The 23258-nt window shown below is 46.2% G+C and overlaps 1 protein-coding gene across 4 annotated transcripts in view; it reads right to left on the reverse strand.

Moving 5' to 3' along the window:
• SEC14L5 (SEC14 like lipid binding 5) overlaps positions 1–23227 on the reverse strand; it is a 38351-nt gene extending 15124 nt beyond the window's left edge. The window contains exons 1-8 of one of the 4 annotated variants that reach the window (XM_035339584.1): positions 20470–20573; positions 19724–19834; positions 18462–18537; positions 5038–5187; positions 4791–4922; positions 2845–2973; positions 1955–2174; positions 47–159 (exon numbers count right to left, since the gene is read on the reverse strand). In XM_035339584.1, the coding sequence (XP_035195475.1) occupies positions 47–159; positions 1955–2174; positions 2845–2973; positions 4791–4922; positions 5038–5187; positions 18462–18524 (807 nt within the window). In that variant the 5' untranslated portion in view covers positions 18525–18537; positions 19724–19834; positions 20470–20573. Of the gene's footprint in view, positions 1–46; positions 160–1954; positions 2175–2844; positions 2974–4790; positions 4923–5037; positions 5188–18461; positions 18538–19723; positions 19855–20469; positions 20574–23156 lie in introns of those variants that run through there. The other 3 variants (XM_035339586.1, XM_035339587.1, XM_035339583.1) reach the window with 3 other exon arrangements.
• Between the last annotated feature and the right edge of the window lie 31 nt (positions 23228–23258).

Genomic DNA, 23258 nt, shown 5'->3' on the forward strand with positions numbered 1-23258 from the left:
CTGCATTCAGGCTTCCAAAGGGGTGCTCTCTGCACTATCCACTCACCTTGCCTTTGTGCGTTTCTTGAAGCCACTGACGAAGACGGATCAAGCAACTCTCTTGCATTGGAGTCAGCTGGCCCAGATATCGCTCAATGTAATCAGCATCCAATTTGTCAGCTGGAGAAAGAAAAAAGAGCAATTCAGAGGAGACTTGGCATAGCCAGAAAGGAGATAGGCAGTTATTTCTACACATCAGGTTGCTTATGACTTGCGCCGGAAAAGCACGAATGCCCTCATTTTAGCTGCCTGAGGGAAGCAAGTAAGTGAGTCTCGTGGTGATTAGGGCATAAGGACACAGACAGTGTGTGAGGAATCAAAGCCAGACCGCTCCACTTGTCTGTCAGAACACTGATTTCATTCAACCCTGACTACTCCGGCAGGAGCTTTTAAAGAAATATTGTGAGCTCTGGCACTCATCTCATTAAACACTCCAAGGCCTGGGTACTTAAATCCCCTCGTGTCCTAAAGATCTCACTCACAATTTCAACGACAGGCAGCTAAAAGGCAGCTATTTGAAAATTGAAATGTTATTCTGCTTGTGGACACCAGAGGGAAAGGGAGAATAATATTAACATTTCAACAGCAAGGGTGGTTTTTGGCATGAGGATGCCCCGTGTGTACCAGCAGCTCAAGGTTCCTCCAGCTCAGAGAAACAAAGGACAAGGGCTTTGAGCCTTCCAGCATTCAGAGATAGCCACGCATGTGCTGTCCAAGGCTTATACGTGCAGATAAGGCTTGTATGTGCAGATGCCAGGAAGGACAACATGGCACCCAAAAGGGAGCAGCACAAGCCAGTGGCTGTGCTGGAGGCATGCAAGCACATGAGAAGGGCTGGGAGGAGGACCTCTGAGCTAGCTCTGCCTCACGCAGAATTCTTTGGTTTTGTTGTTTTTTACGGCAGATACCATTAAGTGCAGAATAAGGACTGGACACCCACAGGATACACTGCTTCTGACTGATAATACAGAAATTATACTTGGTAAGTGCTACACCCCCACAGATTCCACAGAGCTAGCAAGCTGAGGAACAGACCCAGGGAAGTATATTCAAGTTTGTGAAGTGATTAGAGCAGAAATAGAGCTACGCTCCTCTTCTGCTAGACAGGATCTGCCACTCTTAGATTAACTTCAATCTCAAAGCACAGAAGCGTTTCTCGTGCTCAGCTTCCCTATGGGTTTGTATCCTGTTTACAGATGAATTCCAATAGAGAGAAGTCACAAGAGGAGGCCCAGTGAGACTAGAGCCCTCAAAGGTTCCAAATGCCAAGCTTTTTCCCTGAGTTACCTTCAGCTAAAGAGGTGCTGTCTGCTTCTGAGAAATAACAACTATTTCCAATATCACCGATCTAAATCAAAAGGCCTCTCCTTTTTCTGTCAGAGAAGAACCTTCTTTAGTCTAGAATATATCTTTTTGTGTGTTGATCTGGCAATAAAGTTGGATTCAGACATTTTGAATGGGAAATGCGTTAGGCAGTATCATTCCATGCATTTGGATTGGATGAATATGGGGAGAAAAACAACCAAACCAACCCTCAAAGACGTTCATTTTGAAACAGCCAAAGGATTTAACTAAACTATAGATTCACTTACACTGTACTCACGATACCTTTAAGTTTCTCCAATTTAAAGTACAAAGTGCTTTCAAGATCAGACCAAACTGATAGTTCTTTTCTGAACTCAAAAAATACCCATACTGCCTATACAGCTTTTCTTGGCTTTTCAGTCTGGGAGGGGAAAAAAAACACAACTCAATTGTTTGTTATTTTCTTGAAGAAAGAAAATAACTTTCTCTCCTCCCCACTAGCAACCCAGAAGAAAAGTCTCATGCCAAGAAAATAAAAATAAACTCATTAGTCAGTGATGCTTGAGGCATTTAGATTGCCAGCAGCTGCTACTGCCTGGACACTGCATACCGTCAGGGCTGACAGCCTCTGCTGGAGGGCAGGAGCTGCCAGTTTGCTCTTTGGTAGTTCCCCGAGCTCCAGCCTCTACGGGCACAGCATCGGCATCGTGTCCAACTGCTGGTGCTTGCTCAGCTGCCTGTCCGCACACAGCAGGAGGTGTCCAGCGAGGGATGAACGTGATCCCTTGAGAGATCAGCTCCTTCAGGTAATGTTCAATCACTTCCTTGCCCTGAAAGGGGAAAAGCTCACATTAGGGAAACGCCCCATCTCCTCAAAACCAGCAAGGTGCAGCAGGGTCTTCCTCAGGATAGATGACTAATCTGTTAAACAGAATGGAAATAGCGTCTCCTCCCACCTGCATGAACCTGTTGGAGAAATTTCAGCATGAAAGCACCGTACAGTGAATTACAGCACTGGCCAGGCGCATTGCAATGCTGTGGATGAAACCTTTATGACATTTTTATCCTGTTTTCCTACTACCTAACTATCAGCCAGCCATGCTGCTCCTCTGCAGCCCAGGGGAAACAGCCACCAAAAGAAAGTGCCTCTTCCACAAGACACTGGAGAGGCAGGGTGCTGACTTTTACCCAGAACTTTCTCTTCCTGCATGAGAACAGTGTCCTCAGTGTCTGAGGAGCCTGGCACCACAGCATCCACTGCAATCCTCCTCTGGCACAGCCTGCTCCTTCTCCTGCACAGAAACATTTCAGTGAACAGATTGTTTTTGCTAACCACACACAGTTTTTTTCTTTGTTTGTTCTACTCAGCAATTTCTGAGACATAAGCGAGGATATAAAACTACAGCAGGTCTATTTTACAGAAAAGAAAACTGAGGCACACAGAGCGGGCATTTGATTTTTTTTTTTTTTTTCAATAGCACAAAGGGAAGCCCATCTTACCCGCTTGATGTTTGAAGTGTACTGTTTCATGGCAATTTTTTCCACCGTGCTTTCAAAGCCAAAAAATGACTTGATGTCGAGAGATGCAGACTGTTCAAAGCAAGTCCACTCTTCATTCTCAGGGTGAACCTAAGCCCAAAGACATACACAGGGTTGGAGGGCAGAAGGTACCTCACATTATGGCAGGACCCTTGCCCCAGTAATGAACAAGATGTTTAATTTCCAGACCTACAGAGGGAGGGGGCAGAAGCAGCTCCCTGCAAGGCACTGACAGACCCACATTTAACAGCCAGACTAATTCTTCCAGTGTAACAGAAACGGGTCATGAACTGGACACGTGAACTTTTCTGGTTAGAGAAGCTGTCTTCACACACACAAGGAGAACAAGCTTAAAACCCAGCACACCTGAACAGTAACATTACTAGCAGAAGCTCTACTAAAAAAAAGCTAAATATATATATATATATTTATATATATGTATAAATATATGTATACATTTTCTGCTTTTGGACAGGGAATTCAGTCACTGAAAGTCAATTTTCCTCCCCAAAACACGCATGGCAGACCTGGGAGTTTTCCCACTGTCGGTTCAATGTCCACCTTCCCCTGGGTTACCCTACATATGGTTACAACCTACAAAACCTCTTCCTCTTCTAAACTTAACCCTTTTCTGAGGGTACTCTCTTCTCTGTAGGTGCTGCTCTTCACAAACTGGCATGAAAAAAATAATCCAGTCCACTCACAAATATACAGTGAGCTCTATAAAGGACAAATCCTCCAGGGAAAAATACTAAGCAGCTGCAAGAGAAGGATCAAATTTCTACAAGTTGCTTCAGAGAGCATTGCAGAAAAGGAAAGATGAGAATAAACCTGCTTCCGGTGCATTCTGGCAGGGAAAAGGGAACTGGTAAAAATAGAGCAGAGAACCATCTTGAGGATGCAGACAGCTAGCTCCTGCTCTGTTCCAGGAAAGCACTCCCCTCAGAGCCCAGCTGTTAACGTTTCCTTCCGAGGGACTCAAGCCGGAGGCAACACAGCCAAAATCAGCAAGTGTGACAGTGTCTGAGCAATTCCTGAGTTGACCTGGCAGTGTTTCAGAACTGTCAGTGCCTTTCACAATGATGGAAGTTTGATTTCCTGTCATTTCTGGGAAACGCCACATAGCCACCGATGGGTTTCTGGCTCAGGACCTTCCCCCCATCCAAAATGGGAATAACTTTAAAATTATTTGTCTTGCTTGAAATAGAAGCTACTTACAAGTTTTGCTTACTCCCAAGAAGCTGAGCTGTTATCCAGTTGCCAAAAGGGCAGGTAAGTAACAGGATCTGGACTTTTGTTTAGGGAACAAAACCCACTATCTGATTGCTTCCAGCAACAGGTGAAGCTATTTAATGGTGACTGATCCCTAATAGCACAATTAGGATGAAATGACACACTGTTGCTGAAGATACAGCCATAAAGCAAGACATCCCAGGCCACAAATAAGGCTCAAGACCTTTTCCCAAATATTTAGAGCACAAAGATCATGATGAAATGCTAAAACTTTGACTTCCTTGCTGGCAAAAAGTTAATTACCCGACTTCTCTGGCAATTTAGGTTTCCTCCTAAACATCCAGATCTAAATATATCCCCAAGCTCCAGATGCTTTTAGCAACCTGAATTTCAAGCCGAAAAACTCAGGGAAAACTGTCAATTCTGAAGCACCAGCCATCTTTTCTACTCTCACTCTAGAGCTTAACACTCCAATCACAGAGTCAGTCAATTTTAGGAAGTTTCTCAAGGCCTACAAAAGCACTGGAATAGGCTCTCTAAAGGTCAGTGGCCTTCTAGTATCTAACTGTAGTGTTACAGTCCAGTGTTCAAATCCACTCAAACAACTTCACCCTCTACATTAGCACATGACTTTCAACACTTTCTTAATAGGCAAAGAGAAAAAAGGCACTTACTGAGTAGCTGCATGTCTCGAGGACAACAACACGGTTGGCAAAAGTCTCATTGTGGGCTTCAATGCGGAGAGTCCGCTCTTTCCAGTTCACTGTGTTTTTCTGTATGAAGAAAACATACTCCACGCCTGCAATCTGAGAAGGATGAAGAACCAAATATATTTAAAAAAACTGAGAGAAAGGGCAGCCTTAGGAATCAGTAATGATCTGAGCCAGCCAACAACATCTCCACCCCTTATTTTCAACTTGCCTTCTTTAGCAGCCTGGGAGCATCCACATTCAGTTTGCAGCTCCGTTCAATGATATGTATAGCTCCATCGTCACTCCTGGATTCATGCAGGATTTCACTCCCTAGGAAGACTGGAATCTCCGGACATGTAGGAAAGCGCTTTTCATATGCCTGGAAGTGAAAACCGTGCAAGTTTCATCTCCTGGCCAGATAAACTTTAACTCTCTCTGAATTACTTAATTCCCTTACAGTAAGAGACCAACAAACAGAGGTTTTTCTTCTCTGAGAAAAAGGGAGGGAAGTTAAATCAAGACAAGTATAAACAAAGCTGGCACCCACTTGTGTCAGTCATCCAGCTAAGCACATCTTAACATTTCTTTCACAAATGAAGTGGAAATAAAAACCTGTTGTTAAAAAGTAGTGGGAAGGGAATCCTAACTTGAACGCAAGGAACCAAATCTTCAGCTATCATAAGCAAGGCCAACTATGCTGATTTCTGCTAATTAAAGACCCAGAGATGACAAAATTCAAGTCAGATATATTGCCTGTATGAAGAAGCTATTTTAAATATTTAATACTCCTAAATATTTAACACGTGCTCTTAAAATGTGACGTGTTTTGTTTAATGGTTCTAGCTCCAAACTACCAACTGTAAGAACACCAATTATTGGTTACTCAGTTGCCTTCATCTATCCATTTCTAAAGTAATTCTGTTCCTGGTTCTGAAACCCTCCTTGATTTAATTGACTCACATCCATCTGAAACCTTTTCTCCAAAGGTTCTTTAACAGCTCTTCTTCCAGTGCTTTTCCCATCTGATCCCCAGAAAAATGAAAGCGCTTTAGGTGAATATAAAACTTCCCATAGCAAGCGGCTGTTTGCAACACCAGTCCAACTGGCTCCATACAACGGAAGCAAACCCTGTGCTCTAAGGAGCTTAACTGGCTATGATGGAAATTCAGATGGACAAGACGGACGCTGGGCCCTGCCAAAGGATGCTGCCAGCTGTCTGCTCCTAGTGTTCTGCCCTTCCCTCACGGGTCAGAAAGGTGCACCCCTTATCACCTGCTCCCCAGTGCCTGCAGTCACCAGCACATGGATCTGCTCAGGCCAAATTAATACTTCCTACTTGTACTTCTGCATACCCTCTCCCAGCTCCCCATCCTCCACGCGCTTGCCATCTCAAGGTCAGAGTCTTTACCCTCTTTTCCCTCATTAATCTTTTCTAGCATGCAAAGCGAGAGTCTCTTCAGGCTGCCCAGATGACCCATTTTTCATCACTAGAGTCTCAATATTCATACAGTGAAAGCTGTAAACACTTTTGTAGGCCACGGGGATACCAGAACATTTGGCAACTCGTTTTCAGTTTCTGGAACTGAAACCTCCTTACGCATGCCCTTAAAGAAGCATTGCTGAAAAACCCAGCCTACGAGGAGGCTGTCCTGGTTAACCCAATAATTTTGGGAACAGCAGCTAGTGCAGAGGCTAGAAAACACCTCGAGCACCAGGAGCTGACATGGGAAGGGTTCAGGACTGTCTGGCCATCCAGGAGACCCTTCCTCCCACCCGCGGGGCCTACCACCTCCACGCGCAGCCCAGCTCCTCGCCACCTCAGCTGGTGGCTGCGGGCATGTGGGTGCCATGGGGTGGTGCAGCACTAACCCCAAGGAACAAGGGCTGGGCCAGCATCACTCATTCCTGCAGCTCAGTAGTAAGGCTGGCCAAGGTTTCCTTTCCCCAGATACTCCAGATTTCTCACAAATTTAAGAACTTCTCTTCCTCCACTTTCAGGGCTGTGGCTGTGCCACAGACACGTGGGAAGGTTCTCTGCAGAGAACTAAGAGATGTTTTCCCACTAGGACAGCAAACAATCAAAGCATGGATAACCTCCAAAGGCCTCACTGCAGCAGTTTCACAGAGAATACAGAGCTGTGAGTGCTTCCTTGCCACTGAAAGACCATTATGGCAAATTGGAAGCTCCACACAACACCTTTGAATCCAGACACCTCTGGTTCTGTTTCAAAGATGAGGCTACTGGTTCTCAACACACAGCTGTCACTTCCTCCACCAAGTATGCACATGATCCAGCTGGAGACAAGCTTCCCAGTAAACCATCATTATATCCAGCAAAACCAAAATCAGGCCAACTATTAACACAGTGCAGTCAGTCACTGTCTCAGCTGAACAACATCTGGAGAATGAAAAAAGGTCTGAGAACAGACATCTATGCTGAGCCCCGGTGATATAACTAAGTTAAAAGTGCAAACCCATCACCTGCATAGGTAGAAAATGTCCATATTTGAGAACGAATCCCCTTTACACAGTGATATTAAGTCCTTTGCTAATCTTCTTTGCACAACAACTCTAAAAATACAACAGGCCAAAGATGCCTGAGATCACGTGAAGGACAGCTGAAGCACCATGCTTCGGTCACAAAACTTACACTGTTAACATGCTGAATCTTTCACCACTGAAGAGAGCGAGCTACCAAGAAAGAACTCCATCTCTGGCACCCAGCATCTTCTCAGCAAAATCAGCAGCCATACACAACAGTATGTTTCTGCTCCAGAGGAGTAGTTGAGGGAAATCAAAGACTTAGAAATATCTTATTTTTTTCTGGCCCGTACCAGAACTGGTCATTATTTTTTCCTCCTCCACAGTTGTGCAGAGTGCGAGATGAATGACAGAATATCCCAGTCAAATGAAAGGCACAGAAGACTTATTATTAGCTTGTTTTAATACCTCAGCTGCTGAGCTGCGGGCGCGTGCCCTCGCCTCCTCGCTTCTGTAACTCTGTGCTGACTTGTGTATAGAAGCTGTAACTTGTCTCTCCCTTCTTTGCTGAGGGAATTACAGCAGTATTGTGCCACTACTTTTTCCTAAGTGCATGCCCACTGTATTTCTTTAGGACAGCCACCCTGATGACTGAAGTCTTGAACAGCAGCAAGTATATATTAAAAAAAAAAAAAAAAAAAATGCTCAGTGAAGCAGTTCCCTCCCCTCTAAATCCTTCTGGGATTAGCGTTGACAGGCAGAACTAGTGAGCATTTTGAGTACCTCCTGCAAATCCTCCCACCCATTCGAGCCAGCACATCAGCCTGAATCCTGACTTGGGCTCCCTTTCTAGCACAATCACTCTCTTCTGTTGACTCCACACCAGACTGGACTGAAGAAAGTCCCCAAGCACAGCTGCAGGAGTATCTAAGCAAGCCAGAGCACAGCACACACCTGGTAATCCAAGCAAACCCTCTCAACATCCCAGTTTACACTAAATCTTTTCTGACAGGTTCAGATTAGGGCACTCTCCTAACTCCTGAAATAACCATTTCACAAGAGCTGGTGGATCAGGCCCACTGATGTCCTACTCTAAAGCAAGCTGTTTTCCCCCAGTTTTCTTGCAGGATTGTTGCAAAAACAGTGTAACACTGCTCTTCTGTAGCAGACTATATATATAATCCAACCAACGTACAAGTGTCATTGTAGTCACCTTCATCAGACTGAAATTACACATCATTAAATTTCACGAGAGAGCTTGGTAAAGCAAAGGAATTTGGGATCTGTTTGAACTCTAATATTATGGGACCAATGGTGTGGCAGACAAAAATCACCTTCATAGTTTTTGTCATGAGAAGAGAACCTTTGAGGACAACCCAAAGAAGTCACACTTAAGCATCCTGAAGTGTTGGGCAAATACTCAATAACCAGTATTAAAATAATAATAATAATAATAAAAAAAATCTGTGAAAAGAGATTGCCCAGAAGATCAGCTGGACACCAAATGAGAACAAGTTATACATGACTACAAGCATTAAAACAAACAAACAAACAAACAAAACAAACGACATTCTAAAGCCTCACCACCACAGAGAGAAGGGGAAATTTCCATTCTGGACTTCACTTGACTAAACCCCTCCTCCAGAGCAGGTCCTCCACCTTCCTAGCACCAAGGTGTTAGAGACACCACCAGTGCAAGTGCTGCTGCTCCCCTCTCCGGTTTAATCTCCAGTAGACTGACAATGGCTATATCACTGCTGTTTCCTTTGTGATCCAGAGCACTACAGCACATAGCCAGAGGGTTAGATCTTTCATAACAGCTACTCCTGTTTCTCTGCAGGTTTCAACAACCTTTTAGCAAGTGACCTTGAAATCAATTATACAACAGAGGCCTTAGGAATCAAAAACAACAGGAAGTCCAAGCACTGAATTACTGCATGAAATGAAACACCTCAGAAAACAAACTCTCCTGCACACCAACAGGCTCCTGCTAGTTTCTTCCAGCCCAGAGCACACTAGGTCCAGAGCAACTCCGATGTGCTCCAGAACCAGGCAGCTGTTGTTAGATCTGGTTTCTTACCTTAATATCCCAAAGGGAACATTATCCTCTTAGTTTAGGAAAGAAAACTGAGGTGGATTACACAGGAATTCAGGATGAGGGTGTATACAAAGCTGACTTTCTCCCCACACCAGGCACCTCTAAGAGTGGTGACTTCAGGCTTCTCAGCCATACACACCAAAGAGGTGACTGGTTTGGTTCCTCCCTATCAGGAGGCAGAGCCTTTAGCAGAGTAAACAAAAAGCTTGCATGCTAAATGCTGCTGTCCACAAAATCATACAGAAACACAGCGAGTTACGTTGGAACAGCAGTTGGCAGGAAGATGTGCATCTTCTACTTGATAACAGGTGCTCCAAACTGGCTAAATGGCTGTCTTTTTGATTTTTTTTTTTTATTATTATTATTATTATTTTTAATACTGGTGGGACTCCTTAGTGACAGCTTCATGGATATCTGCTCTTTCAGATTCAGGCAAGAGCACAGAATTGGAAAAACTACAGACTGACTCTTGAATGCCAAGCTGAATTCAAGAAGGATCTTGTTACAGCCATGTGCAGTTTGCCAGGATAAAGTAAGAAAACGTGCATCTATGTTCAGATGAATGGGGAAAGAGGAGAAGACGCGACATCAAGTTTTGATCTACACGTTTTGATCTGCAGGTGTCCAGATTACCATCCTTTTGAAAAGAAATGCCAAGAGCAAGATAAGACCCCTTGTCACTTCTAATTTGTACTATCTCTTGAGCAGCTCTAATGGTACACAGATCTCTCTCTCCAGATTCAGGTATTTTCAGATTATTGCCTTCTAGTAGAAAAAGCAATCATTTCATCCAACAAGCCGTCCTACTATTTAGCCTAAGTGCTCGAAGGAAAACAAAGGGTCTGTATATGTATTCACCAGACAATAATCCATTTGCTTCTTAATCCCTAGAACAGATACGTGCTTCTTGCAAGCTACAGGCAGCACAAAAATCCCACAACACAGAAACAACTGGGTGGATCAAATGGATATTTGGGGTACAGAAATGTGCCAAAGTCAGGGGAAAGGGAACTTCCCTTTAAAGAGGTGTAGAGCATCTGCAAAGTAGCATAAAAATCTTTTGGGGCTGATAGAAAACAATTTTGCTAGAAAGAAAGAAATTTGCCAGGAGTCCACTGGACCCCAGTTACCCAGGCTATGAACATTGGCCCAGTGTTCTGTTTCCCTGGACTACAGCCAATAGTTTGCCTCATTTCTTCAGATTTTGCTGAAAGAAACAATTCAGGGAGCAGCAGCTGTCCATTACAATACAGACACAACCGAGTGACATGGCAAACCTACCGAAACCAGGACCCACGTTGCAGCTGCACAAAGCTCGCTTGGGAAATTACCACTGTGCCCAATCTCCTGTCTGAGGAGGAACAATGTCCCATTGCTATTCTGCTATAGTGTTCTCCTCTGCTTACCAGGGAAGAAGGTTGGTGATGGAGCACTTCAAGTCACAAAGAGTACAATGCACTGGCCTTTACAAACAGCCATGGGAGCAACGCCTTATCCAGGAATTCTTGCTAGCTGGCTGGACACATTTGCCATAGCCCATTGTGGAAAGAGACAGATAGACTGAGCTAGGAAGGCAAGGAAGCAGACATCTCGGGTGACTAACACCTTAAAGAGCAAAGCAGAACAATCAAGTGTTACATCACACGCACGCTGCTCAGTGAATCACCCCAAATCAAAAAGGCTGGCTCGCAAAGCAATGCCTAGTGGCTGGCAGGGCACTCTGTTGTTGCCAGAAACTGCTGTAAGAATTTACATACATCAGCCATAATTCAGAATCAAACTTGGACAGGTCCTCCTGCTTAACAGTTTAAAAAAAAATCCATGCTGGCTGGGATTTAACAGTTCTAAATTTTCTCACCTATTTTAGTCCTTGCTCAAGAGTTTTAACTTCTGTACTTACACATTTGGTAGATGACAGAAGGGTCTTCTTGATGCTGCTGTAACACAAGCCAATGGTGACACCTCTAGCTGTGCTGTCCCCTTGTGCTACGCCAGTGCCATTGAACTACAGCTTAGTTTACAGACTGCGCTCATCAAATTAAGCTCGAGAAACTACTCATCCTTCTTCAAGGCAATAAGCCTCCACGTTGCAGCAGGAGAAGGTGATTAAACAAACCAGGGACTACCCTGTACAGATTCCTTGAATTATCACATTACTTTAAGTCTTCTCTCCAAACCCACACATGGTGCCAGCACCATTCATTCCTGTGCCATTCTTGCCAAGCAAATGGAGCCTTAGCACTGGCAGTGCAGATCTATCAAAGGGACTTGTGTGACCCCCTCAACACACACTCAGCAGGCCAGGGTACACGGATGTTGCCAGCAGTTCTCCAGAAATCCGAATAAGCTCTTCTTCCACCCGCTCCCAGTAGCTGTGGTATACAGCATTCACCAAACATTTTCTGTGTGCTCGAGGGGAAATGTCCCACACCATAATCTCAAGAGAAATGACAGCTCTTTAAGTCAGCCTGACTATTGCTCACTCTCAGCCTGCTTAATAACAGGAGGAGGTGGTGGCAGGGCACAGGGACTGAACAAATGAATACAGCTGTGAAGAATCGTACCAGCTGACACAGGAATCATTACTTTCAGAATTCTTTTGCCAAATGCTTCTCAGCAGTAAGATGAGGGGATATTTATAGTGCATCTTGACAGCATGGCTTCAAACCATCAAGTCACACTGAAGCATCGTGTCTTGAGTCAACACTAGATCCTCTGTAAGCACATAAAATGTTAACCCAGTAACTCCTGACAGTCACAACAAACCTACCTTCAGAACACAGCCAAAAAAAAGACAAGGGAAGCTGCCTTCCTTTAAAACATTGGCATGGACCATAGTTGGAGACGGACCATCCAGATCCAAAGATGATTTTGCCTGCACTCAATAGGCGAGCACTATATACCTAACAATCCTGTTACAGCGAGTACAATCAGCTTGACAGGGGAGTATCCATTTCTTACCGACTGCTCAGATGGCTGTCGGGACATTTTATGGCACATACGACAGGGACTGAGCACTGAAGAACATTTTAAAATATTTCCCCCCCTTGCACCTTTCCCAATCCCTAGGGTACCATCAACCAGAAATACTATTTCCAACACTATGTGAAATCTGTGTCATTACCTACGTCAGCAGATTCAAAGGAGCCTTCGAGCACTGGGCACTTGGGCTACAGACTGCAAAGCTCCACCACGTGTTATCCGCAGCTGCCCAAGGACACAGTGGGTAGCAGGCCATTGCAGGCACTCCCACGGATGCTGTGCCTAGAGCTCCCCTCCAATCTTTTCAGCTACTCTGCACAGCCCGCCGATCAGCTGCACCATCGCCGTGGCTTCAGAGGGATGCCAGCTGCCAGAAGCTGCTCTGCTCGCCCTGCAGCAAGCGCTCTTCTTTTTCCAGAGTTCACACTTGAAAGCGGAGGCTACGAACTGGCATCAAAGATTTAGGTTAAGATTCTACTTTTCTTTATTTAAATCAGCCTGTGGTGTTGCTGGATTAATGACAGGGTATTGGAGCTCCAGATGGGGAGTCTGTAATTACAATTAAACATATAGGAAATCCCAGTGTATTCTGTGGTGCATCTGCGCCGCAGGCACTGTAAGACATTGCACTGTAGTTGACAGCCAGTCTGCACATCTGATGTGGCAGAGATGGCAGCAGCCTGAGACCTGGATGGGCTGCGAAGACACACATTGAACTTGTCACACTAAACAAACCCTCAGAACTAACATGATTCTTGCGAGGCATCATTCTGCTTGTACGTTATACTGGTAACCAATGTGTACTGCAAGCTGTTGGGGCCACATTGTGGTGTCCACCTGGCACAATGACGACTTAGAGGCTCTGCTGCAAGAGAATCACAGCATCAGTCAGTGAAATATTGAACCCTTTAAGACAATGCAGCATTAGAGAGCAGAGCATGGACAACGTATCAGGATTCAAACCATCTCTTCATACACTCAATGTGCAAAATGCGACAAGAAAGCAGTCATTATATAAAGCTACTTAAAGATCTAACATCTGTAATACAATGCATGATCATACTGAATAGGTACAAATAAAAATAATTTCAAAAAGGTGTATGGAAAGGAACTGTAGCCATCAGGACCTTAACAGCTAGAACATTTGTACAACACTCAGTTTCCCCTCCCACCCTTAATCCTGACAGCTAAAATAGCAAGGAGCTGCTTTCAGTTAGGCTGCGTATACAAGCCTCCCATCTCTGCTGGCACTAAAGAATACCCCGACACTCACACCATGCCAAGAAGTAACAGAAGCGTACACCATCATGGTTCCATCACCTTGATTTGGAGTTCTTTATTTTTCAGGCAAGATAAATTAAATGCAAAGAACACTTCATTGCCACTAAAACTAGAAGACAAGCATAGAGCAGTTTGGAAGTACACGTGGCTAGACAACCAAATTTCTACATGCAGACCAACACAGAAGGGACATCGGGAGCTGCCACCTAACAGATTAACCTGAGGGATACCTGAGATAAAAAATGTCTCTGTGCCAAATGCACTCACTGCTCTCCCATCCAAAACTAATGCTGCATGCAGCTTTGTTGGAGACAGCAGCAGATGAGCCCTAGATGGAAGAGCACCACTCAACCTGCGGGATGAACACACCACTGCTGTCCATGTTTTCCAGAGACTCAGAACTTTCCAGTTCTCAGCTGCTCACATGTCCACATGTGCCATGGCAGCCCCAAGAAACGAGGCCATGCAGAAAGGAGCACAGACTCGCACCATGGGGCTCAAGAACAGTTTGGTCCTAAGCACAGACCACAACTGATATGTGCAACAAGAGCAGATGCTACTGCCAGCTTCCAAACATGATCTTGGTTCTGTCTTTTCAAAACCATGACATTTTAGGTAAGAGTAATAAACTCCTCAAAGGTTGTAAACACAAAGCTGATATCCTGTATTCTTTAAGTGTGAATGTCAGATTACATACGTACACCCACATATATACACATACATACAGCCTTTTAGCTTTTAAATAAACCCAGTCTTTAACCTAGGAGCGTTCTGTGTTCTGCAGAGCTTTCATTTCACAGAAAAGATAGAATCTGAGATAGCAAAGTGATAAAAGTGTGATTCGGTTGAGGCTGTAAAATCTGCCAGCAGAACGTTACCTTTCCAGGACCTGCATCTTGCACTGTTCCCTTGGCAAACCGCTGTGCAGAACAAGCCCTCACTCTGAGCAGAAACCATAGCCTGAATATGAAGTGCATCATAGATGAGGCAAGAGGAACAAATAATTGACAGAAGTGCTGTCGTGAAGCTTGTCATTTACAGCACTATTGTGGCAATTCAAACTATACATCGAGTGCAAGAGACCACATAAGACTGGGGAGGTATTTCAGATCTGTAGCATTAGGAACCATCCCAAGCAAAATTAGGGTATGCCACAAAGTATTCAAAACCAGCAGTGTAATGGGCTGAGTGCAATACTAAAATTAATAAGAAAGAAATCCTACCGTTTTCAAAGTCTTAAGCTAAAACTGCCTTACCTGGCCCAACAATTCATTGGCAACAAATAATATGAGAAACGCAATCTCTCTCTTAGCCTTGTTTCCTGTACAACTATGCATTTTAGACTTGCTCACACAAATCAAACTCATCTCCACACGTCAGTGAGAGCTCACAACAATTTGCATCATCCAGATTAAGTTAACACTCGTGAGCTATATGGCAGAAATCCTTCTCCTTTTGGATCTTTATAAAATTCTAGTATAAAATCTTTAACATTAAAATTACAACTACCACCCCAAGAAAACAAAGTGTGTTGCACTTAGGGATTTCTCTGTCTCTAAAATGAAATCTGGAAAACGTGCAAATTCAAACCTGCTGATCTAATTGAAGATAAGACAAGATCAAGTCCAAAGACAAGTGGACAGCCCTTTTGACAGAACAGCTCCATTTAAAATGAGAAACAACAGGGAAAAAAAAGAGAAAATGGAAATAAAAAAAATGACAAGCTAACAAAACACATCATGAGCCAAGGTTCTTTTAAAGTATAAAGGATGAAGATGTCAGGCACTGGTTATAATTTGAAGAGCACAACGCCTGTGATCCTTTAACGCAAGTGCAGATTAGGAACAAAGCACACAAAAATGACTTCTGTGAATGTGGACAGGTGTGAAAGGATCATCCTTTGTTTAAGAATAATGAAAGACACTTCCAGGAAGAGGAAGAAAAAAAGGTTCAAAACTCCTGAATGACCGGGAGACTCACTAGGCTGATTCCTCTTTATTTCCTCAGGTGCACAAGACTGGCAAAGATAGCAAGAAGGGGAATGCAGTCTGAGGGACTTGGAAGATGGGTCAAATCTGCTGCCTGCAAATGCCCAAATGCAAGCTGCAGAAGCGTTAGTAAGTGGCAGACTGTAAATCCATAGCCAATTATCCAGAGATACACAATAACACAGGTATTAACAAGTAAAAGCACTGGCTCTTCTGTCATGCACAGCCCCATGAGCTGCACATACGTGCACCCTGAACAAGCCCCAGCAAGATAAATCATGTTCCTGATGGCAGGGCTCAACAAAAGGCATGGGAAATGCTATGTGCTTTAAGGACAGGATGCAATGAATCATTTGGCTGCAACCACCTTATTTCTGAGGCTCACAACTGAACGGAGCACACGCAGGCTGTTTACTACAGCAGTACCCCAACATCAGAGGCTCTGGGGGAAGAAGACTCTTCCTAACGAACACTACTTAACCTCACAACACACCCTGTGCAGACCACCAGAACGACCCTCCTGTTACACGGATCAAGCACAAGCACCATCAGGCTGAGGGGTGCATGGGGACCCATAAGATAAGGAGGTGAATTGAGTTTTCCCACACGATCTTTGATCTCTTGCCATTACCACGTTATGACAGCACAGCACTCCAAAGGTTCGCAGGAAGCATTTGAGGGGAAAAGATGAAAGCAGCTGAATGCAAGGTTCCCAGCACCGAGGAAACTGCTGTCAGATTTATGGTGAGGCAGATTAACAGCAATGCCATGTGCTGAGGAGCAAAACAGCTTCACTGCACGCCCACACTCCCTGCAAAACTTCCAGCAACTGACAGCTAGCACCTGACAGCTCTGAAATCTGCACTGCCTCCACACAAAGGGAGGACTCCATCCAAACACATCTAATACGGTAATGAAGGCTGCATCCAGTTCAGCTGGTGTGGACTGCCACTGGATTTAACCACTCTTTAGAGTCTTTATAATGCCAGTCTGCATAATAAAGCAGATCCTGCTGCGGACACATGATTGTCACAGGAGATTAGAGTGGGACTAAGGGGTCTATACTAAGTATTCTACACTACCACAGTCCTTTGGGTGACCTTGGACAAGTAACCTAATCTTTATAAAGACGACTAATAACTTTGCTAAGGTAACAGGAATTTGAGTTTCTGCACTCCTCAAGGATGACATTTACAATCCCAGCTTTGAAATCCCAGGGAATTTTAAATTCTGTCATGGAAGCAAATAGAACTAAACCACTTGAAAAATAAACCCATCAAACCCTGGCATTTAGGCATTCTGCTAACAAGCTTACAAAGGATTTGTCTAGAGACAGCCCTCCTGTATTAGCAGCCAATCTCTTGAGGGGCACCTGGTGTGAGGGTTATCCTACTGAGACGGACAGTGAGAACGTGGAGAGGTATGCACAAAGACTACCAGCATCTCTGTAACAAGTGCTGGAATCTTATTCTAACACAGAGTGCACTGGGAGAGCAAAAAGCACAGCCAGAATAGTTTCACTGACACAAACATCAGCCCCAGCTGCAGCACTTCTATAGCGTGTGGCTGGCAGAGCTGTTACAGACATGGCAAATTGGGCAGGACTGGAAAGAGAAAAAAAGGGAGAAAACCGTGGTGTGGGAGCCCACCTGTCAGAAAGGAAGCGTTTACTTTGATAACCAGGTAGCATCAAGGTGAACGGCACCTGCTTCCAGCTGAGGAACAGCTGCTGCCTTTGGGATACGTTATTCATGCTTAGGACCAAGCAAAGAATCTCTCCCAGTTTTAACTATTGAATAATAGAGACAGTTTTGGGTAGAAAAAATCTTATTGCACTTATTTCCCTAGAACCCAAAAGAGGTAACGCTGTCAAAAGGAACACAATGTATTACGCCAGGCTCTCCTTTCCATTCACGGGAATGATTTCAGCTAGCTACGGGCTATACCTTCCTCTCTTCAAAATGGGATTCCTAGGAGACCAAAGAAAACTGGTATTCTTGCTCAGCAGGGAAGAAAAAAAAGTGTCAAATTCTCTCAGGGATCCATGCTTGGTGCAGCCCTTGAAATGCTAGGAGAAACCTTTCTGAAGTATATTTGACTCACAAACTAAAGAACAGTAGAAAAGTCCAAAAATTTAAATGCCACTAAAATCTTACCAAAGGAAGCTGCCATGGTCATGTTAGCTTTCTGCACAACCGACTAGAAAACTACGGCCCTCGAGCCCCTTCTGGAAATCACAAAACTTGGAGATCTCTCCCAACATTTCAATGATGAGGTGAACAGGGAAGAACAATGTGGAAGACCTTTTCCAAAGATTTCTATTTTTTAAATCGAATGAGGAAGCTCGTTGAGTTAGAATGGATTTCTTAGATCCATAAATCCTATGATACTGACTGGGTTCAGAACTGGAGAGATTCCAAACAGAATGGTATTTGGTGATAATGCAAAGGCACCCGGCAGCAAACTGACCCTGTCTACCTGAACATCACAATTTTTTCCTTCCGTGTGAAAGAGTAATTACAACAGATTTTTTATTATTATTATTTTTCCAGTGACTAATCTGTGTCTATTAAAATATTGACATATAGATTCTTATTTTTATATTAAAAAATCTATATAAAAATCTATATAAAAATAATTCTTATTTTTCATGGAAAAATAAGAAGGGACTAAAGACTGAGAGCTAAGCCTCTGTTCCTGCAATGTACCCGCATAAGGTTGCCACGAGGATACGCTGGCCAAAGCTGCAGTTCCCCACCTCCCACTGGCCTGAGCTTGCAGCCCGTAACAGCTGGAGAAGTAAAAGTGCTGAGTGTTACTCACTGCCATGACGAGCTCAAAAGGATATTTGTAGACTCGAACTGGGGACTGGTACTTCTGCACCATTTTTACCACACACCTGTAACACAAATAAAATTGGAAAATTTCAGATCCCTCACATCAAACACCATAATACATTGCAGCAACTTGCACAAACGGACCTTATGAGACTCATTAACTCTCTCCTACAAGCAGGAGGAGACGACACACTAGGTGGATGGGCTGCCCAGCCTCACTTTGCAGGTCGGTGGCAGACAGAAAAACAAAAGGCAGGTCTCTGCAGCCCCAGCGCTGCGTCCCACGGGCAGCAGTGGATGCTCCTTTGCTGCTTCCCAGCACTACTGCAGTGAATTCAACTTCGACAAACAAAACTCCAGATAACGAAAGCACAAACCAGAGGTGCAAAGCCAAGATCAGTTGTGCTCTGGGGAAGGAAGCCTCTCTTTGGGGCCTTGCAAAAGCTTAAATGGCAATTTTTCTCCCCCTTTCTCTTTTCTGCATTATGTTTGATGTCATTATGCAAAACCCCTTTTGTTGAAAGTTTCCACGGCTTCCCGTATCTTGGCATTTTAAATGCTTTTATGCACAAAGTAGCATTCAGCTGTTTTAACCCGCTAGGAGAAAGGAAAAGGAAACAGCATGCTTAGAGAACACGCCTGACGCTAAGCTGGCAATCACATCCCACTGCCTGGATGCCCACTGCTTCCAGCTGAACCAGGCAATAACTGCACGCATGGAAACAATTCAGTTCTCGGCATTTCATTTCTCCTAGCCACCCCTCACTGTTCTCATCAGGATTCCTCCCTCATACTCTTCTGCTGGGGTTTTAACCCTCAAATATGCATCAGTAACAAGCATCTCAAGGAAGTACATAAGCCGTTACAAATAACCTATTAGGCTGCTTTCTGCAACTCCTTCAGGGTCCCTTCCACTGCTCCCGTTAATGCCATCTACAAAATCCAAAACGCAAGAGGCCAGACAGCTGGTTTGAGACGCTGTGCTGCTTCCACCCCACTCAAATTCCACTGCTGAGCAGACACAGCCCTTGGCAACATGACGCAGCGTGGCACTGAACTCGACAGTCCGAGCATAAGACAACTTATCCCTGACATTTAAAGCCAAAAACCGGAGGTGAAACATGACTTAAAAGGCAAATGGCAGTAGATTCTCCTCCAGTAAGACTGCTGCAAAATGCTATTATACACAGAAATCTAAGCATTAAGCATGGGAGAGAGGGAAAAGAGGCTTTTAAAAAGTTTGGGTACCTGAGAATGGGGAATGCCTGTAGAAGCAGGGTCTCACAACCGCACAGTTACTCTGCAGAGGATCACGTTACCCAAGCAGCAACGATCGGGACTCGCTGGGTCTCCGGGAGTCTTACCAACACCAAACGCCGGTCCGCACAGAACAAGTAAATGCAGAGAGAAAGCATCAGCAGAGCATCCACCTCCAACTGAAGCGAGCGGAGCAGGGGCAAGCAAACACCCAGGAAGCTCGGGCTGCTATCACGTATCAGATACCCGAGCCAAGAGAGGCACGGGGCACCTTGTAACGCAACGCTGTAATATGATTATGTAAGCGCGATACCTACGCTGTGCGGGAACCTTCTGAGTAAGTGCAAATATAGCAAGAGAAGCCTTGTCACAGGTATTTAGCTGTCATCTCGCTCCCCGTTCTGACCTCGTCTGCTAAACTGGGAACTCCGGCACCACTGCAGGAGAATGGGGCAGGAGAAAGCCTCAGAACAGCCCAGAGCCACCCACAGCCTGGAAACAGAGTCGCCAGCAGCGGACCAGTGGGGTGGCATAAGCTGTACTTGCACAGGCTTCACCACGCTGCTTGGACCATGCTGCTCCTCCAGCAGCTGCAATACCGGACTGCCACGGGTTTACTGCCCCATGCTTCTCCAGCCGAGGGAGGTCTGAGCAAAGGGGTCAGCGACAAAACACCCAACAAAACAATGGAAGAAAGACGCCTGATAACTCATGCCTGCCCTAGAAGCCTTCCATACCTTGGGAAAGGTGCACCGGCAGACCTCCTATGCTCTCTCCTCAAAACAGGGTTGTGAGACAGTCATTCTGCTTCTCAAAGCAGGAGGGGCTCTAGCTATAACTCCTGGAGAAAAAAAAAAAAAAAAAAAGGCAATGAAAGTGTGAAAGTTAGCCACCCTGTGCACAGGGATACAGGTAGATGATGAGCAGTGAAAATGATGTAAGATTCTCAGGTGCTACCAGCGGGTAGCTGAGTCAGACTTGCCAAAGACATGCATCTTCCTAGAGCTTTTAGATCTGAAAGGAAGGCATGTTTTACAAGTCGTTTTGAGTAGTTCACTGAAATGACGAACAGGTACGTTCAGCCACCTTGTAGAGAAGGCCAAAAAGCAGCTATGCAACTACAGAATACATCTGCTCCTTAAATGTCCGTCCTGCCACTCCAGCCTCCCCAGCAGCCCAGGCGACCTGTTCTGTATTTACACCTGGCTAACAGCAGTATGAGGAAACGTGGCTCAGCTAAAAAGCAGTGACTCCCTGAGCCACAGCTCCATCCCTTCTAACCATCAGTCTGCACCTAGAGGCAGACCCATGCCACGCGCTGGGTGGCACCAAGGAGGACCACGGCCTCAGCCAGCCGAGCCCAGCGCAGTTTGAAGAACTCAGGCTGGAGCAGTCAATGCACTGACACAACACACCTGACCCACCTTCACCCACCTCAAGGAGACACTGAGAGCGCTTCAGATACTGCACGCCTGGACACACAGGACAGTGGCAGCGACCCCACTGCACGGAGCATCCCGTGACACTGTGACAGCAACGCCAGCAGCACGGGGACTCGACAGCCTGGGGCTCCCCGCAGAGTCCAGCTGGCCCACATGCCCCTTTCGCTACAGCCCATGCAGCAATTCACAGATGAACCAAACCCTAGAAGGCAGCGAGTTAATTATAAGCCTGAGATGCACCAGCTGGCACTGCACCAGGGGAAGGAAGGCACGGATGGGAAGGACACAGCCCCTGACTGCACACACGTTTCCCTGCTGCAATTGCGGCAGCATTTCGGAAAATAAGGTGAGTTTTTAACATAGCACGCAAAGCCATCGCTACGAGTTAGCTGAGCCTGAAGACCGGGAGGGCTCCCACGAGGAACACACTCCACAACACACGCAGCTGAGGGAGGAGAGGCAGTGCCATAAGCTACATGCTTCCACTTTATTTAGAATCAGCCACTATGCACCTGAGGGATTTTCCATATGCTTAACTTTTATTCTATTATTTGCAGGGGAGGCGCACTTGACAGAGCACGGCCAGATGGTTGGTTGGAAATGAGAAACTAGGTTCATATATTAAATATACGTAAAGCCCCGAATCAAAGCCCGCGACCCCTGCTTCCCACCAAGGCTACTACGAGGTCACTCAGCTCCTTCCACGTTAGGACTGCCTGTTGGATGGTGAAACACAGCAGCCAGGGACTTTATTAACTTCTCCCACCCATGGTGGCTTCTTTTCAGATGGAGGAGAACAACTGAGTAGGGTTGTTGTGGTTGGGTTTTTTTTTGGTGTGTGCGTGTGTTGTTTTTGTCGTTGTCATTGAGGGTTTTGTTTGTTTGCTTTGACAAAACCCTGCTGAAAATAGCAAGGGTTCCAGACTTCCTCAAATTGTATTCTGACATGTGAAAGCCAGCCGCAGCACCCAGCTGAGTTGACATTTACAGTTAGAAAAGTGGGACTCAGTGGGGCTGTAGCCTTTTACCTCCCCCCCCCCCCCCCCTTCTAGAGCAACACCGGGAGAAAGGTGTGCGTGACACCTCCTGTGCCTTGACTGCCTTTCACTTCGGTAGGTGCTGTCACAGCACCTTGCATCACAGCATCTGTGATACGAGACGGTACCAAGCTGCAGGGTATTTATTAGAGCTCTTTCAAATAAGAGTAAGTTCTGTCCTTTGCAGCTTGATATAGGGAAGCTGAAAGCGGAGCAGTGCAGCAGTACCCTTTTGCTACCTTGTAGAAGCTGGCACCTCCTCAGACAGCACCTCACCTTCCTGTCCCAGCTCACCCCCGGGGAGTGTGCATGCTGCGGGGGCAAAGCAGCACAAGGGCTGTGAACCAGCAGCCTGCGCACCACGCAGAGGAGCCCGGAGCCAGCAGCTACAGCCAAGCACAAGCAACGCAAGCATCCGGAGAGCATCCGCACGCTGTTCACAGCGCAACAAGGAGCAGCATCTTCGGCCGGGAAGGGAAGAAGAAAAGGGAACAGCGTAAGGCGCTCAGCTCTCGGAGCTCTGGGAAGTTGGCCGTTTCCTCCATGCACGCACCAGCTCAGCTTCGAGCCCAGCACCTCCACACCTCCACCGCGTCCTTCGGAGCGGGTCTCGCGGAGAACCCCGCGCCCCCCACCCGCGCCCCGCAGCCCCCCAGCCGCGGGTGGGTGCCAGCCCGCACCGGAGGTCAGCCGCCCCCAGGGCCAGCCCCCAACAAAGTTCCGTTCGCGGTCGTGGCCGCGCTGGGGGCTGCGGCACGAGCAGGAGCGGCTCCAGCCGCTGCCCCGGCCCGCCCCGTGCTCGCCCCATCCCGGCTCCCTCGGCCCCCGGCCCTGCCTGCCGACCGGCCCCGCTCCCGGGCCGGCCGAGGGGCACCCGTGAGCCTCCCCCTGCCCTCGGGCCGCCGCGGTCCGGCCCAGCGGCAGTCCCGGCTGACCCCCGCTTACCGGCGGTACCGGCTCCCGGCGCTGCCCGCAGCGCTACCGGCCCCGGCTGGCGGCGGCCTCCCGGCCCCGGGCGGGGCTGCGCGGCGGCGGCGCTGCGCCCCT

Source organism: Oxyura jamaicensis, chromosome 14 (assembly GCF_011077185.1).
Source record: "Oxyura jamaicensis isolate SHBP4307 breed ruddy duck chromosome 14, BPBGC_Ojam_1.0, whole genome shotgun sequence".
Lineage (NCBI taxonomy): Eukaryota > Metazoa > Chordata > Aves > Anseriformes > Anatidae > Oxyura > Oxyura jamaicensis.